Consider the following 19,147-nt stretch of genomic DNA (forward strand, 5'->3'; position numbering starts at 1 on the left):
CAAGTATTGACCCACTATCAACTCTCTTCAAAGATCCCCGCCGCCAAACAAGCCTGTCGCCAGTAGAGGAGTTGTTGGCCAGAGCAAACCACCAAAATGAGAAAAATAAAGTAAAAGAGAAAATATTTTGAAAAACCATATTCATCGGACCAACTCTTCCTCTTCGCCTCCCCCACTCCTCTTGCTAATTTATCCCTCAATTCTGTAAGTTTTTTCTTTCTTTAGTTGTACTATTTTTTTCATTCTAACAAAAATTGAATATAAGGTTACTTGCCCTTTAATTTTTTTTTTCTTTGTATTTCTATAAATATGCATACACAAAAATCAGTAGGAAATACAGGGAGGGCTTTACTTTTTATCTCAAACACGTGAATTTAAGTTATGGTTGTGTTTATAGCTTTGGTTGACATAGTCGGCACTATTGTGGTGATGGCGGATATCGTGGTCATGCAACAACGATTTTGGATGATACCACTACCCCAATATAAGGGGCGCTATCGCAATAGATGATCGCTATTTAAATCGATTTTCAAGAATACTAGTTAGACATAACACATTTGTTTATTTTTATGAAAAGTTGTTGTAGTGGCTATAATTATAGTAGTAGTAATGAGGTAATGGATGGCAAACAGGAGACAAGGACAAAAAGTATTGCACTTGTAACACCCATCTCTCGTATACTTTTCTGTACACGAGATACAAATGTCATATCACTTTTAAAACATTTCCCCATTTGAAAACCCGTAAAATTTTTGTTCTTTTTTATAAACATTATTAAATTTAATAATAATAAAACATACATTAAAATTTCATCGATAAACAAGAAGAAAAGTTTAAACATTATGTCTTTTCGATCTTGATAAATTAAATACTTTTCAGAGTGTTCTTCATATTTATTACATGCCAACTAAATACATCAAAAGTAGACATGGATGTTGTATTGTTACTGACGAGACCACACTTGTTTTGCGATGTCCGATGATCTCCTTACTCCGCTTGTATCAAAACCTACATGTTAAATTAACACACGCTAAGAAATTTCTTAGTGAGGCATAATAACAATTCTAATATCAAGTAACTCTTTTAATTTATTATAAACTATATAATTTTGCACCCGTAGAGCTAACACGGTAATTTACCAACTTTCTAGTCATGATCATTTTATTAAGATTTACACGTAGTGCTTATGTGATTGTTCATCAACACATGATGAATTTCGTGAGTTACACACATAGTGCATGTACGGTTGTTCATCAACATATGATGAATTCTGTGGGTTGCACACATAGTGCATGTATGGTTGTTCATCAACATATGATGAATTCCATGGGTTGTACACATAGTGTAACATCCTAAACACCGGATTAATGACCAAATTGTAAAACTTCATAATTTAGTGACTAAAGTAAATAAATTGAAAAGTTTAGGGACTTATATGAAAATTTTTGTGTATGACTAAATAGCAAAGAAAGATGAAGGAAAGTGAAAATGGTTATTTGATCAAATAATGAATTAAAAATCTCATATGGTGGGGATATATACACGTGGAGATATGTAGAAGAGAAAAAGTAAGATTTTCCAAAGTTCTCTTCATCCTTCTTCATTCTTCCATTCATGAACCCTAAATTGGTCAAGGTGAGTTTCTTATTAGTTGATTATTCATTGAATTTAAGTTTGGTTCATGTTTCTTAGATGATACTTAAGCTTAAGGAAAGCTTAAATGACCTTAAAATGAAAAGATGAATGAGTTATGAATTATTAAAGATGAGAGGTTTATAAGTGAAATCTTGGGAGTGAGTCATTAAGTAAAGTTTTAAACTAAATTTGACTTGTCATCAGCTAAATTAAGAAGTATAAAGTGTTAGAATTGAAATTAGAGCATGTTGGAAAATTGGTAGGATTCTTGATTTCAAGATATATGATGAGATTTTGAAGATAATTATGGTTTATATGGACATAGGTTGATTTGAGTAAGGGTAGTTGAGTTTAATATCATGATAGAGGTTTAAAATGGAAGGTTTAGATTGGTACTGGTGAATTTTTGGGTTTTAGGAGTGATTTTTGGGCTAGAAGTATCGGTACTGCTTCATTCAGTATCGATACTTCAAAGGTAAATAAGTGATAATTGGGGTGTGGGTATCGATACTGGTTGAACATTATCGATACCATAAGCTAAAATTTGACAAGTTATTCAAGGGGTATTGATACCTAAAGGGTAGTATCTCTAGAAGGGTATCGATACCATAAGACTAGTATAGGTACCATTTTGAAATAAGGATTCTAGAATCAAAAATGGGTATCGATACCACAGCTAGGGAAGTATCGGTACCATACATTGGGTACCGATACTACTCAAAGTGGAAAAAAGAATTAAGCCTTTCTTTTAGCTTAAGTTATTAAGGATCGAATTATGATACTTAGGATTCTTATATGCATATTAAATGTATGATTATGTGATATGAGAGTTGTAGGTATAATTGGCATGCCAAGAGTCGAGGGTTCTATGTGGTCCTTCGGGATATATATATAATCCTTTGGAATATATATGTGGTTCTTCGGGACACATATTTGGTCCTTTGGAATATATACGTCATCCTTAAGGAGTGGTCCTTCGGGACATATATGTGATCCCTCGGGACAAATTCTATGTGTCCCTAGTAGGAATTTATACGAGCTGTAGTGACAGTATATGTGAACAACCTCAATGTACTCACGTACCTCAGGTTCTCAGTAATGTACATGGGCATACAAAAGATAAACCGAATTAAACACCTCATAAGATGATATGTATTATTTGTGCATTCCATGATTATGTATGTTATGATTGAGTAAATATATGCAAATTGTAATTTCATGTTGGAATTATAAGATTGCATGGTTCATGAATTCATTATTACATGTTTATATTATACCTCACTAAATCTATGACTTATTGTGTGAGTGTTTCACACATAGGTACCAAAAAGCAGGAGGGCCAGAATTAGGAGTTGCAAAGACATCATACTTCTACTAGCAGATCAGATCAGATCAGAAGTAATTCACAAAGTATGTATTTTGTTATATTAAATGTGTTGGCATGTAAACAAAGTTGTGAATTACGTATGTTCTAATCGATTTTGTAATGTTTTGTACATACTTATGTAAATTAGTTAACTTTAGTTTAATGAAAGTTTAAATTTTCCATGATTTTTATAAGTGTAAGGGTTTTCAAAAAGTCAATGTGACACCTTATATTCGTATTCGGTTCGGGTTAGGGGTGTTACATTTAATGGTATCAAAGCTAAGTTTTAGCCGATTCTAGGCTTAAACCGAAGTTTCTATTGTCTTTAAATATATACATGCCAACAAAATATTGAGAACTTCTGATCTGATAGGGTAACGAGTATGTTGTTTTGCTAATAGAACTATATGGTTATGTCTTATTGGATGTACGGGCACGATAGCTCCTAAAGTGAAGTGGGAGATGATAGACCTGTTAAGAGTAGTAATTCACCTACCCTGGCTAGGCAAGGTGAAGAACATACACCTTCTGGAGTGCCTGTACAAGATCAAGACGATTTCTTCAGGACGTTGGACACTATCCTGACACATTTCCAACCTCCTGCCTCTTCAACTTAGAGAATTAATGTTGCGAATAAGTTGAAGGGATTAGGAGCTCCAGAATTTAAGGTGAAGCCGAGGAAGGTCCTCTTGCTGCGGACCTTTGGCTCAATAATGTAAAGATAATGCTTGATGGGCTCCACTGTTTTGATGTGGAGAAGCTGGATGGAATGGTCTCCTTGCTCCGAGGGCAAGCGAGAAAATAGTGGATCAATGTTACCCAAAGGATAGCCAGTGATCAGGTGACCTGGTCTTTATTTTTAGAGGAATGTAAGCAAAAGTATATAGAAGATCAGTTTATCCAACAAATAAAGCAAGAGTTTATGAATCTGAAGCAATGGAATCGCACGGTGTATGAATACAAGTGTGATTTTAATAAGTTAAAACACTTTGCTGCTGAACTTATTCCGATAAAAAATAATGCTTGTGAGTGGTTTATAGAGGGCTTGCATCCTCGATTGAAAGAGATGTTGATTGTGTTGAATCTGTCCTTATTCCAAGAAGTAGTTTATCGTTGCTAAAGCTCTGAAGAGTTCAGAAATAAAGATTTAGAGATCAAAGAGCTCATACATCTAATGATCGGGTGCTTCTTCAAGTTCTACACCATCAAAAAGGGGCAGAGATGTTGGTTCTCAACCCCGGGAGAGATCTGAGTCAATTGCATCCTCTGCTAGAGGATCAAATCCGATGAGAGCTCGATAAACTCAGTCTGTAGGATCTTGAACTGGGAGATCTAACCAGGGTCAAGCTAGACAGTGTCAATATTGTGGAAAGAATCATCCTGGGTTATATAGAATGGTTTATGGAGCTTGTTTCAAATGTAGGGACACCGGACATTTTATCCTGGATTATCAAATGATGGGTGGAGAATCTGCACCATCAAAGCGATCTGCTTCGATGTCTCATAGAGGAAGGGAAAGATGTAGAAGAAGAAGCCAGTCTGAATCCTCTACTTAACAGGAGATATGCTCGACGACTCAGGTTTATAATCTAAAGACTAATGACAATCGAGATGAACCAGAGATTATTGCAGGTATTTTTCAATTATATGATAAGCATGTTTTAGTATTGATTGATCCGAGTTCTACATATTCTTACATTAGTAGTAAATTGGTATGGGAATTAAAAATTCAGTTAGAAGTCACTAGTAGTGATGTGATAGTGACAAATCTATTAGGGCATAGTGCTCGGGTAAATAGAGTGTGTCGGGGTGTCCCATACAGATTCAGGGAATTGAATTCCCTGCTAATCTGATGGAATTACCCTTTGACGAATTCAAAGTGATACTGGAATGGACTGGTTTTATCGTTATCATGCTGATGTTGATTGTAGACTGAAGAGGGTAACGTTAATCAGTTCAAAAGGATTGAAATTGATAGTGTTCAGTAAAAGATGGAATCCATTGACAAACGTAATATTAGTTATTTCACCAAAGAAGTTATTGCTGCAAGGATGTCAGGGTTACAATGCTAATGTGCTGGATATTAGAACCAAAGAGAAAGGGATTGAATAAATTCCCATAGTCAGAGAGTTCCCATATGTCTTTCCTACAGAGTCGCCAGGTTTACCCCTGGATAGAGAGGTGAAATTTCAGATTGAGATAATGTCTGGAATAGCGCCCATTGCAATGGAACCATACAGAATGGCTTCAAAAGAGTTGCAGAAGTCAAGAAGAAAGATGGTTCAATGCGTCTCTGCATTGATTGTAGGCAGCTCAATAAGGTGACTATTAAGAATAAGTATCCCCTCTTTAGAATTGATGATTTGTTTGATCAGTTGAATGGAGCTTTAGTTTTCTCTAAGATTGATTTGCTATCTAGATATCATCAATTGAAGATTCAAGAGAAAGATATTCTGAAAATGACTTTTAGAACTAGATATGGTCACTATGAGTTCATTGTTATGATGTTTAGGGTTACAAATGCACCTCTGCTTTTATAGGCCTGATTAATAGAATATTTCAACCATATATGGACCACTTTGTAGTGGTATTCATTGACGATATATTAGTGTATTCGAATTCGGAAGAAGAGCATAGTACACATCTGAAGATAGTTTTGCAGACTTTGTGGGTTAAGAAACTATATACCAAACTATATAAATGTGAATTCTGGTTGAATGAAGTGACATTCCTTGGACATGTAATTTTTATAGAAGGAATTCAGGTTGATCCCCAAAAGATAAAATCCATTCTAGAGTGGGAAGTTCCAAAGAATGTGTCGAAATTTTGAAGTTTTCTGGGGATAGCAGGTTACTATCGAAGGTTCGTTAAGAACTTTTCGATGATAGCTTTACCCTTAACTAGGATGATGAGAAAATATGTAAAATTTGCTTGGACTCTGGAATGCCAAGAAAGTTTTGAAACGTTGAAGAAAATTTTGACAGAAGCTCCAGTATTAGTTCAGTCGGAGTCTAGTAAGAACTACGTGGTTTACAGTGACGCGTCCCTAACGGCTTGGGATTTGTATTGATGCAAAAAGGCAAAGTAGTGGCCTATGTGTCTAGACAATTAAAACCACATGAAAAAGAACTATCCAACACATGACTTGGAGTTGGTTGAAGTAGTGTTCGCTCTTAATATTTGGCGTCACTACTTATATGGTGAACGTTGTTACTTATACACATATCATAAGAGCTTAAAGTATCTGATGACCCAGAAAGAGTTGAATTTAAGGCAGAGAGCATGGATTGAATTTCTAAAGGATTATGTTGTGGTAATCGATTTCTATCCTGGAAAAGAAAATGTAGTAGTAGATGCTTTAAGCCGAAAAACATTTGCAGTCTTACAAGCTCTAGATGTCAGGTTGTCATTAGATGGAGAGAGTACAATATGTGTAGAATTAAATATTAAACCAACATGGTTGGATCGAATTAAATAATTGCAAACCAAAGATGAAAAGTGTTCGAAGAAGTTGCAACAAGTAAAGAATGAAGAGATTAAAGATTATGAGATCAAGTCTGAAGGGAATTTATATTATCGAGGGAGATTGGTAATTCCAGATGATGATGAATTGAAGAATGATCTGTTAACAGAAGGTCATTGTAGTCCATTAACAATTCACCCTGGTGGAAAAAATGTATATGGATCTCAAGAGTCGATATTGGTGGCCGGTAATGAAGATAAGTATTATGGAATTTGTATCCAAGTGTTTAATTTGCCAGCAAGTCAAAGCTAAACATCAAGTTTGGTCAGGACTATTGCAACCAACGTCTATTCCTCAGTGGAAATGGGAGAATATGACGATGGATTTTGTGACAGAATTACCATTGACTCCGAACAAAAGAGATTCTATTTGGATGATTATGGATAGATTAACTAAGCCAGCCTATTTCATTCCTCTACGAGTTGATTTCTCCATGGATAAGTATGTTGAATTGTATATCAGGGAGATTATACGATTGCATGGTGTACCTATTTCAATTATTTCTGATCGGGATCCTAGATTTACATCAAGATTTTGGAAGACTTTTTATGGAGCGTTAGAAACTCGATTGAACTTTAGCACATCATTTCATCCTCAAATCGATGGACAGTCCGAGCGGATTATCCAAATTTTAGAAGATATGTTAAGAGCCTGTGTGATCGAGTTTAAAGGATCTTGGGAAAAATATTTTTCAGTTGTCTAATTCGCTTACAAAAATAGCTACCAGTCAAGTATCAAGATGGCTCCCTATGAGGCTTTATATGAGAGAAAGTGTCGTACGCCCTTGAATTGGTACGAGCTTAAGAATCGAGAAGTTCTTGGTCCTGAATTGATTCAGGAAGTGGAAGAGAAAGTTCAAGTGATACAGAATAATCTCAAAGAGGCAACAGATAGACAGAAATCGTATGTTGATCTATAGATGAAAGAAATAGAGTTTCAAACTGGAGATAAGGTGTTTCTAAAAGTGTCTACTTGGAAGAAAGTGTTAAGATTTGGGCGAAAAGGAAAGTTTAGTCCTCGGTTTATTGGACCCTATGAGATCATTAAGAGAGTAGGACCAGTGGAACACCAGTTGGCTTTTCCACCGGAAATGGAGAAGATTCATGTTGTTTTCCACGTTTCCATGATTCGGAGATATCGATCTGATCCTTCCCATGTTGGTGCACCATAAAAGATAGAAGTTCAACCTAACCTGACCTATGAGCAAGAACTGGTACAAATATTGGCTCATGAGGTGAAACAGTTACAAAACAAGACTATTACATTTGTCAAGGTATTATGGATAAATCATAAAGTGGAGGAATCAACGTGGGAACGAGAAGAGGATATAAGGAATCAGTACCCCCATCTCTTTATACAATGAAAATTCGAGGACAAATTTTCTTCAAAGGGAGATTTCTATTATCCTAAACACTGGGTTAGTGACCAAATTGTAAAACTTCATGATTTAGTAACTAAAGTAAATAAATTGAAAAGTTTAGGGACTTATATGAAAATTTTTGTGCATGACTAAATAGTAAAGAATGATAAAGGAAAGGGAAAAATGGTCATTTGATCAAATAATGAATTAAAAATCTGATATGATGGGGATATATACATGTGGAGATACGGAGAAAAGAAAAAGTAAGATTTTCCAGAGTTCTCTTCATCTTTCTTTCTTTTTCCAGTCGTGAACCCCAAATTGGTCAAGGTGAGTTTCTTGTTAGTTGATTATTCATTGAATTTAAAAAGTTTGGTTCATGTTCCTAGATGATACTTAAGCTTAAGGAAAGCTTAAGTGACCTTCAAATCAAAAGATAAAGGAGTTAGGAAGGATTAAAGATAAGAGGTTTATAAGTGAAATCTTGGGAGTGAGTCAGTAAGTAAAGTTTGAAACTAAAACTAAATTTGACTTGTCATCAGCTAAATTAAGAAGTATGAAGTATTAGAATTGAAATTAGAGCATGTTGGAAAATTGGTAGCATTCTTGATTTCAAGATATAGGATGAGATTTTGAAGATAATGATGGTTTATATGGACATAGGTTGATTTGAGTAAGGGTAGTTGAGTTTAATATCATGATAAGGGCTCAAAATGGAAGGTTTAGATTGGTATTGGTGAATTTTTGGGTTTTAGGAGTGATTTATGGGCTAGAAGTATCGGTATTGCTTCATTCAGTACCGATACTTCAAAGGTTAATAAGTGATAATTGGGGTGTGGGTATTGACACTGGTTGAACAGTATAGATACCATAAGCTAAAATTTGACAAGTTATTCAAGGGGTATCGATACCTAAAGGGTAGTATACCAAGGGTACTGATACCATAAGACCAGTATCGGTACCATTTTAAAATAAGGATTCTATAATCGAAAATAGGTATCGATACCCAAGCTCGGTATCGATACCACAGCTAGGGAAGTATCGGTACCATACCTTGGGTACCGATACTACTCAAAGTGGAAAAAAGAATTAAGCCTTTCTTTTAGCTTAAGTTATTAAGGATCGAATTATAATACCTAGGATTCTGATATGCATATTAAATGTATGATTATGTAGATATCGAGCATAATCAAGTTCTGGAATAATCGAAGAGTTAGAAACGATCGGGAGAGAGATAAAGTCATAGAATCGATTCGAATCAAGTAAGGCTAAGGTGAGTGCATACTATAGTCAGTATAGAGGTTGTTTTATGGAAATAAGACTTGTGATAAGTTTATTTCCTATATTTGATTTCATGATTCCATATTCATGTGCATGCATATGTTATGATTATAACGAGTACATGTATAACTTATATGCTTTAATATGATATGATATGCGATGTATGCAAATATAAGAGAACAAATCCAAGCTATATGTTATAAGATAAGTGATCATATGTGTACATGTGAAATATGAGATGTGGTTATATGAGAAATGATAGAAGAGACATAAAAATATGGAATGTAACAATATTTAAGCCCATGTTATGTGATATGAGAGTTGTATGTATAATTGGCATGCCAAGAGTCGAAGGTTCTATGTGGTCCTTCGGGATATATATATAATCCTTTGGAACATATATGCGGTTCTTCGGGACACATATTTGGTCTTTTGGAATATATATGTGATCCTTAAGGAGTGGTCCTTCGGGACAAATTCTATGTGTCCCTAGTGGGAATTTATACGAGCTATGGTGACAGCATATGTACACAACCTCAGTGTACTCACGCACCTCAGGTTCTCAGTAATGTACATGGGCATACAAAAGATAAACCGAATTAAACACCTCATAAGATGATATGTATTATTTGTGCATTACATGATTATGTATGTTATGATTGAGTAAATATATTCAAATTTTTATTTCATGTTGGAATTATAGGATTGCATGGTTCATGAATTCATTATTACATGTTTATATTATGCCTCACTAAGTCTATGACTTAGCGTGTGAGTGTTTCACTCATAGGTATCAAAAAGCAGGAGGGTCAGAATTAGGAGTTGCAAAGACAGCATACTTCTACGAGCAGATCAGATCAGAAGTAATTCGCAAATTATGTATTTTGTTGTATTAAATGTGTTGGCATGTAAACAAAGTTGTGAATTACATATGCTCTGATCGATTTTGTAATGTTTTGAACATACTTATGTAAATTAATTAACTTTAGTTTAATGAAAGTTTAATTTTTTCATGATTTTTATAAGTGTAAGGGTTTTTGAAAAGTCAATGTGACACCTAGGATTCGTATCCGGGTCGGGTACAGGTTGGGGGTGTTACACATAGTGCATGTACGGTTGTTCATCAACATATGATGAATTACATTGGTTGCACACATAGTGCCTGTGCGGTTGTTCATCAACATATGATGAATTTGTGGGTTATACACATAGTGCCTGTAGTACACATAGTACTGATATACAATTGCATCATACACTTTTAACAACATACATTTATAACTCTTAATGTACATAATAAATGCACTTATCTAGCTTGCCTCGCTATTATATCCAAAACGCAAGTCTGACTAATCAGCTACTTTATCTTTGCCTTTTATTTTGCTTGATCGGGAGCTTGGTTACTATCTACACAAGCATCCATTAAAGACATATACCATACTAAATGTTAGTATATTCCCTAACATTTATACTTTTAATAATAATCAAAGGTACTATTATTTAGATTTCCATAACACTTTCAGTCTATCCTACAATTCCAGGCTCACTAGTATCTGTACCCCTACTATGGTATCAATACTACTATACCAGGTATCGATATCCCTTTTAGTATCAATATCATTTTTACATTCTGGATCCATGGTATCGATACTTCTCTCCTAGTACCGATACTTATATACTATGGTATCGATACTCCATTACAGTATCGATACCATTTCTGCATTCTGAATCAATAGTATCGATACATTCTCCATAGTATCGATACCCCCTCAGTATCGATATTGTTCAACTGATTTCATCCAAATTAAGCCTATAGTATCAGTACTGTTCTATCAGTACCGATATCCTTACACAGATTTTCCATTTTTCAGCCCGATCCTTACCCAAATTTGGTCAAATTTCCTTATGTTTACACCCAACAATACTAATAAACTCTTCTATACTTATACCAACTAACTTCCCTTCATTTAACTTCTTATAACATCTCAAATTTCCAAAGAACAATTCTACCCAAGAATCATACCTCTTTTTCTAACATGTTCTTAATCCCATCTAATGTTTCTAATCTCTTATTTACTTTTTTGACAAGTCAAATATACTAATAAACATCAATACAAACTCATATTCTAACATATCATTCAAAAACTCATTTTCTTCAATCTCAAATATATTTCAACCATCTCCCAGTTTTAATCTTACTTAACCCTTCCATAATACTCAATGTTCCAACAACAACCCAAAAACAAGAGGAAGAGCTGGTTAAATTAAATCTTACCTTTGGCTATGGAGGATAGTCCTTGCACGGGGAAGAAGAAAAGAGGCAACTCTATTGGTTTAACTTTCCCCTTTTACTTCCTAAATCCCTAATAAGGAATGAATTTTAAATTCATTTCTCCTTAAAGGACCTAAATACCCTTTATATTCATTTCTCCTTAAAGGACCTAAATACCCTTTATATTCATTCATTTATACAAATTGGTCATAAACACTATTCCAGTCATTTCCTATCTTTTTAATCATTTATACAAATGTGTCTTCAATTTTTAAATCCTTTCAATAAGATCACTAATTTGATATTTGGGATATTACAGTACTCAACAACCATCGCCAAAAGACATGATGCCACCACTCTTGAAACTGCGGATGGCATCATGGTTGCTATCAGCGGCATCATCAATACCTCTCGTACACTTGAAAATGGCTTTTCACCTAAGGTCGAGTTTCTCATTGCGCTGCTATTCATGCTTATCCTGTCAATATTTACCAATAATATCATCTTATCATATTCATATGCTTGAAACTGCCGATGGCATCACAGTTGCTATCAGCGGCTTCATCAATATCTCTCGTTCGCTTGAAAACACCTTTTCGTCTTAGGTTGAGTTTCCCATTGCACTTCTATTCATGCTTGTCCTGTTAATATTTGCCAACAATTTCATCTTATCGTACCTCTAATAGTAATACTATACTATATTATCTTCTTTAAACCCTGCCTTTGCTTAAACTTGAAATGCATCTTTGGGACATCTAAACCAATTTGTTTATACTATCTCTCCCTTTTGGCAAGAATTGGAGCTCAAATTTCTCTATCTTAACCCCTTGCAGGTTTGCAGCCATTTCCTTTTTGGGTTTCCATATGATTGGGAGGAATATGCATCTCCTTCTGAAGAATCTGTTTGTCATAGTGCAATTTCTTCCCTGCCACCTTCTTTAGACAAGCTCCCTTTCCCAGCTGCTCGGATGGGTGATCTTTTGATGTTTTCTGCTGGAGACTCTCAAAAGTTGGTTTCCGATCACATGCTGCAGAAATTGAGCTCCCATGATTCTCAAAACGCAGTTATTACTGTCGATTCAAACACGGGAAATAAACAACCGGAATTACGTCCTTATTCTGCTGTTGATGGTGAAAATTCAAATTGCCAAAAGAAGGTTAAGGTTATCAGGAATGATAATAACACCTTGTGTTCAAGGAGTAAAACAAAAGTGGAACCCAAGAAGGAGAATCAGTCAAGGATTGGTGTAGGCAGCATTACTCGAGCTATAGGTGTTAAAACCAGAAGCATGATACGCTTGAAACAGAAAGAGCTTGTCTTTGTTCATCATACTCCAAAGAGAAAAGAATTGCACGGAAAATCTACCCAAAATGAACATGAATTAGTAACTTGTCTATCATGAAAAGAAGTAGGCCACCGATACCACACAAAACCAATTATCTGATGTTCACTCACTGCATAAAATCATTGTGTTGATGTGTACTGTTTTTCTATTTAAATTCTTTTAAAGCAGTTTATAAGTTTCAAATCTTACCTGTACCATACAAAATCTGCGTCTCGTTATCATCTTCTGCAAAACAGCAATGACCAAAACCTGCATGTTCACCAAGCAGGTGTAGAGCAGATTGTTATTCTGATCTTGAAAAGATGCTTTTGAAACTTGAAAGTATGATATTGCCACGCTACATAAATGCTAACTGGCTTCCAAAATCTTTTCACTCGTGGGTACAAACATGTCAGATTGCACATAGTGCTGAATCCATTGAATTGCTAAAGGAAGAATTGTATGATGCTATACTACGGAATGAGGTCAGGTCCCTTGGGGATGCAACCCACACTTGGTTCCGAGTGGAAAACCTGGAAGCATCAAGTTATGAACTTGTCATCCAGTATCTAGTGCTGGAGATATCAATCAACAGAACAGCGATAGTCCTTCACACACAAGTATACCAGTTAGCAAGAAGAGGCCCAAGCTTGAAATCTGTCGTGCACAGACACATGCTTCCCAGGTGCTAAGCAACGATTCAGATCAAATCATGGCTGTTGAAATTGACTCTGATTTTTTTAGTAACAGAGATGCTGCTGTGTATGTCAATCTGCCAACACCAGAACTTTGTAAAAAGGACGATGAGAGAGGGGAAATCACGCCAATGAGCACGTCAAAAACTTTGACAGATGGAATAATATTGTTGTTGAAGAAAGGGATTCAGAGCTCTTTCACACCAAAGTTGTTGAAACAACAACCGCAAGTGAAGAGGTCAGGAGTGCCTCAACTCTGCACAGTCAGCCTAAGGAAGTGGAATTAACACCTGTGAGTGATTCAGTTGCTAAGAAATCTGTAGTTGCTGGGAGTAAAAACCGACAGTGCATAGCGTTCATAGAGTCGAAAGGAAGGAAGTGTGTGAGGTGGGCAAATGAGGGGGATGTTTATTGTTGTGTGCACTTAGCATCTCGCTTTACTGGTACCTCTAGCAAAATTGAAGGGACACCCCTGTTGACACACCAATGTGTGAAGGTACGACTGTACTTGGCACAAGATGCAAGCATCGGTTTTTATATGGTTCCTCATTCTGCAAGAAACACAGACCTAAAAATGATGCAAATAGTATCTTCCTTTCTCCAGAGCACACACAAAAAGGAAACACTTGGAAACCACATCCTGCAGAGATATGGTTTTGGTGGGAGACAGCGAAAGTCCTCTGCAAGTGGAGCCAGTGTCAATAATTGAGCCTCATGTTGCACAGAGAAGAAACAGTTTGATCAAGAAGCTGGAACATTCTGGTAAAGATCATGATAGCACAGAATTGCTGCATTGCATAGGGTTATGGTCTCATAGTGGTTTTGTATACACCCGTTTTTGACCGGGTTTAAAAATATATATATATATATAAAATAATTATTTATAATTAATTATTATAATATTATTATTAATACTACTAATATTACTTTTGCAGGTTTTTTTTAACAAACCACTACCCCACCATTATCTCAACTACATGCATCACCCACCTCTCCACAATTATCGGCCACTACCCCCACTAAAAAACCAATCTCACTTTCTTCTTGCTTTTTAAGGGGGGCAATAACAAAACAAAAGGGAGGTGGAGGAATAAGCAGTGGAATTACACCACTGTTTGATTAGAAAATCATCACCCAATGTCAGTTGATGGCAGTGCGGTAACTAGGGTCTTCCAAAATATGGTCGAGGTCGATGGAAGCAGCGGAAGCGGTCGAGCTCGTTCATGGCTGTGTTTCGGAGATCATTCGGAGCAAAAAGAAGGCTCTCGAAAAAGCGAAAGCCAAAAGTGTTGTCGCCGTTGGGTGTGGTGAAGATCTCCATTCCAGGCTGTTATTAGCTGGCCACGAAGAGGAAGCTTTGAGGGATAGGGTGATCAGCTCCATAATGGCCAAAAGAGACACCACTTCCTCCGCCGTGACGGGGTTGTTTTGGCCGCTCTAGAAGCATCAAAGCGCCGAGAAAATGATGGTGAAAGAAGTGGCATCAATGCTTAACAACGGCAGAAAGGGATTCGATTTCGAAACATTGAAGGAAATGAATTGCGACAAAGCCACCGTCATCCGAAACTACAAGTCTTTCGACGTCGTTTCTAATCCTAACTTCCTCGGCGTCCGTTCTCGTACTTCTCACATCGTGGAAAGCGAAGCTCAGCTCCCTCACCTAGCATTGTCGTACTATGATTCGCCGGAGTGGGACTTTGATCGCAAGGTTTACTTATAAAGAAAGCAAGTTGATCTAATTTCAGCTACGGTGAACTTCTTCATCGTGTAGTTTGACTGCTCAAAGGGTGTCACCCTCATAGAGGTATTTCCTGTCTATTTTTGCTAATGATGTGTATGTTTCTTCATGATTCTTGAGATTTTTGCTGGAGCAATTTTGGGTTATGAAAAGCCAAATGAAATTTCATCTCAATCTTTTAAACAACTGATCAGGAAACAAAAGTGTTGTCATAAATGCATTCTGAGTTTTCTACATGGATACGCTATATGTGCATTTCTTCTCTTTAAATATTGATTGGATAAGGAAAAGAAAACTTACTATTTAAGAATAATATAAAGCTGTTGAACCATTTTCTGCCTTGTTTTGGTAAAGTTACTACTCAATTCTAGTTTTCTCTGTGAGTTGAACGTGAAATCCATCTGCAAATTGTAAACCTAGAGTTCGGATTATATTTCCTCCTTTGATTGGTTCTCACATGAAAGGGCTCGGAATCTCGATGAGTTTCTAGCGACATATTAGCGCGGAGCAGGTAAAGAACATATCTTAGTTTGTAGCAGCATGTTATTACCTATATTTTGTAATCAGGAACTGGAGAAATATGGCCATCTGCACTTTAGTGAAATCTGTTCCTACACAAATTCTCTTGCCACCATATGATGTAAATGATTATTTAATGTTTATTATTATTATTATTTTATTTTTTCTCTCTAACTTTTTTTTGACTTTTTTACGGATAATTTCAATCGATCAAAGATAATTATTTTGAATTAAATTTTTAATTTTCGCAATTAAGACAACCAACAAATTAATTGGTACCGAAAGGGTGGTTCAAGGGTGCTAATCCTTCCTTGATCGTAACCGACTCCCGAACCCGACACATTTCTGAAAAACGTAGATCAGGTAAGATGGTGTCCGATCTACCTAAATATTTTTAAAATGATCAGTGGCGACTCTAACCCGTTTATTCAAATCGAAGCCCAATCCGGGGTCCAACCGAAAGACGACAGCGACAGGTTTGATCCTTGTCGTGAAAGTTCTAACAAGCATTCATTATACTGTGATAAACACCTTCCAAGTTGGCTCAAGCGTGCAAGAAATGGTAAGAGTAGGATAGCATCCAGAGAAGTGTTTGTAGATCTTTCGAAAGACTGCTATTCAATTGAGCAGAAATTGCATTTTCATCAAGCATGTGAACTTTTCTACATGCTCTTCAGAAATTTTGGCATAATGTAATAAAATAATCCTAACATTTGATATTATAATCAAATATATCCTTATCATTTTTTGACATATTCGTCCACTCAATGTTTAATTTTGGGTCAAAAATCAAAATCATCAATCAACGCCTAATGCTGACCAAGCATGTACACAGGGACGTAGATGTCAACGTGGCATGTCCATGTTAGAGCTCATGATGACATGGCATTGCCACATCAAAATTTTTAAAAATAAAATAAATAATTATTATGATTAATATTATTTATATTTAATTATTTATAATCAATCAGAGAATGACACATGTAACTCTATGATTGGTGTTTGTTTGGATGAACCCCTAAAAAGAGAATATATTAGAAGTGGATCAAACATAGGCAATTGTTGTGGAATGGCACAAGTTTTGACACTAAATCAAATTTATTACTTGATTAAATAATGTACTAAATGCTACTTAATAGATACTTAATTTGAATTTAATGAAAAAAATAAAACACGTATTTATAATATCACTTATAACTGATTATTCCCAAAACTCATCTTCCCATTCTAGATTATTTTCAAAACAGATTGGGGTTTAGCGTTTCGTTACCACAATCCTCAATTTTTTTGGAATCAAACGCAGATCCAAACCAGAGAGATTTTCGGTTTCCGTACGTGTTACGGAAAGTGAGAGAATATGAGATCCCCCCTTCGCTTTTCACTTCTTGTTCTTCTTCTTCGTCTTCCACGACGTCGTTTGGTAAGGTTGGGTTTGTTGGATGGTATTTAGGAATGGTGAAGTCGTGATTTTTTTTCATATTAGGGGTTTGAATTTCTTCATTTGGTGTTTGACTTTATTAGAGATCGGCGAGGGGTTTCAGTTGCAAGCTATTGGTAATGGGAGTGCCAGCGTTCTACAGATGGTTAGCGGAGAAGTATCCGCTGATTGTGGTGGACGTTATAGACGAATAACCAGTGGTTTTCGAGGGTGTCTCCATTCTGGTTGATACCAGTAAACCCAATCCAAATAAACTCCAGTACGATAATATTTATCTCGACATGAACGGGATTATTCATCCTTGTTTCCACCCCGAAGACAGGGTAACCCTCTCAACACATTGAAATTCCATCGTGTCTAGTTTTGTATTTCGTTGAAATTTTCAGAATTAATGTAATTTGGCTTATTCGATGTCTTATGCAGCCTTCACCAACAACTTTTGATGAAGTTTTTCAATGCATATTTGATTACATTGATAGATTGTTTGTTATGGTCCGCCCTAGAAAGCTTTTGTATATGGCTATTGGTAAGTAGTGCTTATTTTAGGTTGTAAGATGTATTTTTGATACGCAGATGAAGTGTATTTATGTTTAGCTGATGACACTAACTTTTTTATCTGGAAACATACGGTAGATGGCGTTGCCCCTCGTGCTAAAATGAATCGACAGCGATCTAGGTGTTTTAGAGCAGCGAAAGATGCTGCAGAGGCGGTATGTCATCTCATCTTTTTTTGGGTATACATGTGTGTATATTTGATATTTTTGTGTTGATTTTCTGTGTACTTCATAAAATGTTTGGTCATCAAGATATTTTTTGTATTGATATTTCACATTCTCCCACAATTTAATGATAGAAATGGTAGCAACAAAAGAAGACTGTTTGGTAATAATCTTGTTCTTGTTAACATTCCTTCTGCAGGCAGCTGAAGAAGCATGACTGCGAGAGGAGTTTGAGAGGGAGGGCAGAAGACTTCCTCCTAAAGAGGAATCTCATCTTTTTTATTCTAATGTTATTACACGTGGCACTCCATTTATGGTTGTTCTGTCAATTACTTTGCAGCACTATATCCACCTTAGATTAAATTATGACTCTGGGTGGAAAAATATCAAGGTAGTATCAAATATTATGGTACATAGTCTTTTTACTTTTTCATTCTTTCTTTTGACATGGTGCAGAATGTTAGCATTTCTCTTACTTTCATCTCTTTGAAGGTTATTCTATCTGAGGCAAATGTTCATGGTGAAGGAGAACATAAAATTATGATTTAGGAAGATGAGTTTTGGGAATAATCGGGTATAAGTGAGATTATAAACACGTGTTTTATTTTTTTCATTAAATTCAAATTAAGTATATATTAAATAGCATTTAGTACATTAACTAATCAAGTAATAAGCTTGGTTTAGTGGCAAAAATTGTGTCATTCCACAGCAATTGCTTAGATTTGATCCCCCTTCCAAGCCATCCTCCTTTTAAGGGTTTCTTTAAACAAACACAAATCAAAGAGTGACATGTCTCATTTTGTGATTGGTCATAAATAATTAAATATAAATAATATTATTCATAATAATTATTTATTTTATTTTTTAAAATTTTGACGTGACAATTCCACGTCATCATGAGCTCTGACATGGACATGCCACATCGGCATCTATGTCCATGTGTACATACTTGGTCAGCATCAGACGTTGATCGTCAGTTGACTGATGGTTTCCATTCATCGAGGGTGATTTTTGATTAAAAATAAACGTTGAGTGGACGAATATGTCAAAAAAAATGATAAGGGTATATTTGACACAGCTGTCAAACGTTAGAGTTATTTTATTGTATTATACTAAGTATTTTATCTCTAAGAAACCCAGTTCCTATGGAAGTCCAACTTCAGTGGGTCGATTTTTTTTTGTGTGTTGACAGAGGCATAGTGGCAGCTCGATTTAGGTGATCGGTGACTGATGGTTCGACTGGTGGTAACAACAGCAAGCCACGACAGCATGAGTATGA

The 19,147-nt window shown here is 35.8% G+C and overlaps 1 protein-coding gene across 2 annotated transcripts; it reads left to right on the forward strand.

The window, feature by feature from the left end:
* Positions 1 to 17,346: 17,346 nt before the first annotated feature.
* LOC120209363 (5'-3' exoribonuclease 2-like) lies at positions 17,347 to 18,147 on the forward strand. Of its 2 annotated transcripts, none has more exons than XM_039208397.1 (4): positions 17,347 to 17,472; positions 17,573 to 17,675; positions 17,783 to 17,859; positions 18,068 to 18,147. In XM_039208397.1, the coding sequence occupies exons 1-4, from the start codon at positions 17,431 to 17,433 to the stop codon at positions 18,083 to 18,085; spliced, it is 240 nt and encodes a 79-aa protein (XP_039064328.1). In that variant the 5' UTR covers positions 17,347 to 17,430; the 3' UTR covers positions 18,086 to 18,147. The 2 variants fall into 2 exon arrangements, 1 of the variants encoding a protein (XP_039064328.1); XR_005524393.1 differs by having other exon boundaries at positions 17,354 to 17,472; positions 17,536 to 17,675.
* The last annotated feature ends 1,000 nt before the right edge of the window (positions 18,148 to 19,147 follow it).

The sequence above is a fragment of the Hibiscus syriacus genome, unplaced genomic scaffold (assembly GCF_006381635.1).
Source record: "Hibiscus syriacus cultivar Baekdansim isolate YM2019G1 unplaced genomic scaffold, ASM638163v2 tig00018827_pilon, whole genome shotgun sequence".
Lineage (NCBI taxonomy): Eukaryota > Viridiplantae > Streptophyta > Magnoliopsida > Malvales > Malvaceae > Hibiscus > Hibiscus syriacus.

Coding starts and splice junctions, on each gene's coding strand:
- LOC120209363 (XM_039208397.1), top strand. CDS start 17,431: ATGAACGGGATTATTCATCCTTGTTTCCACCCCGAAGACAGG. Junction 17,473..17,572: donor GTTTCCACCCCGAAGACAGG/GTAACCCTCTCA, acceptor TGTCTTATGCAG/CCTTCACCAACAACTTTTGA. Junction 17,676..17,782: donor GCTTTTGTATATGGCTATTG/GTAAGTAGTGCT, acceptor AACATACGGTAG/ATGGCGTTGCCCCTCGTGCT.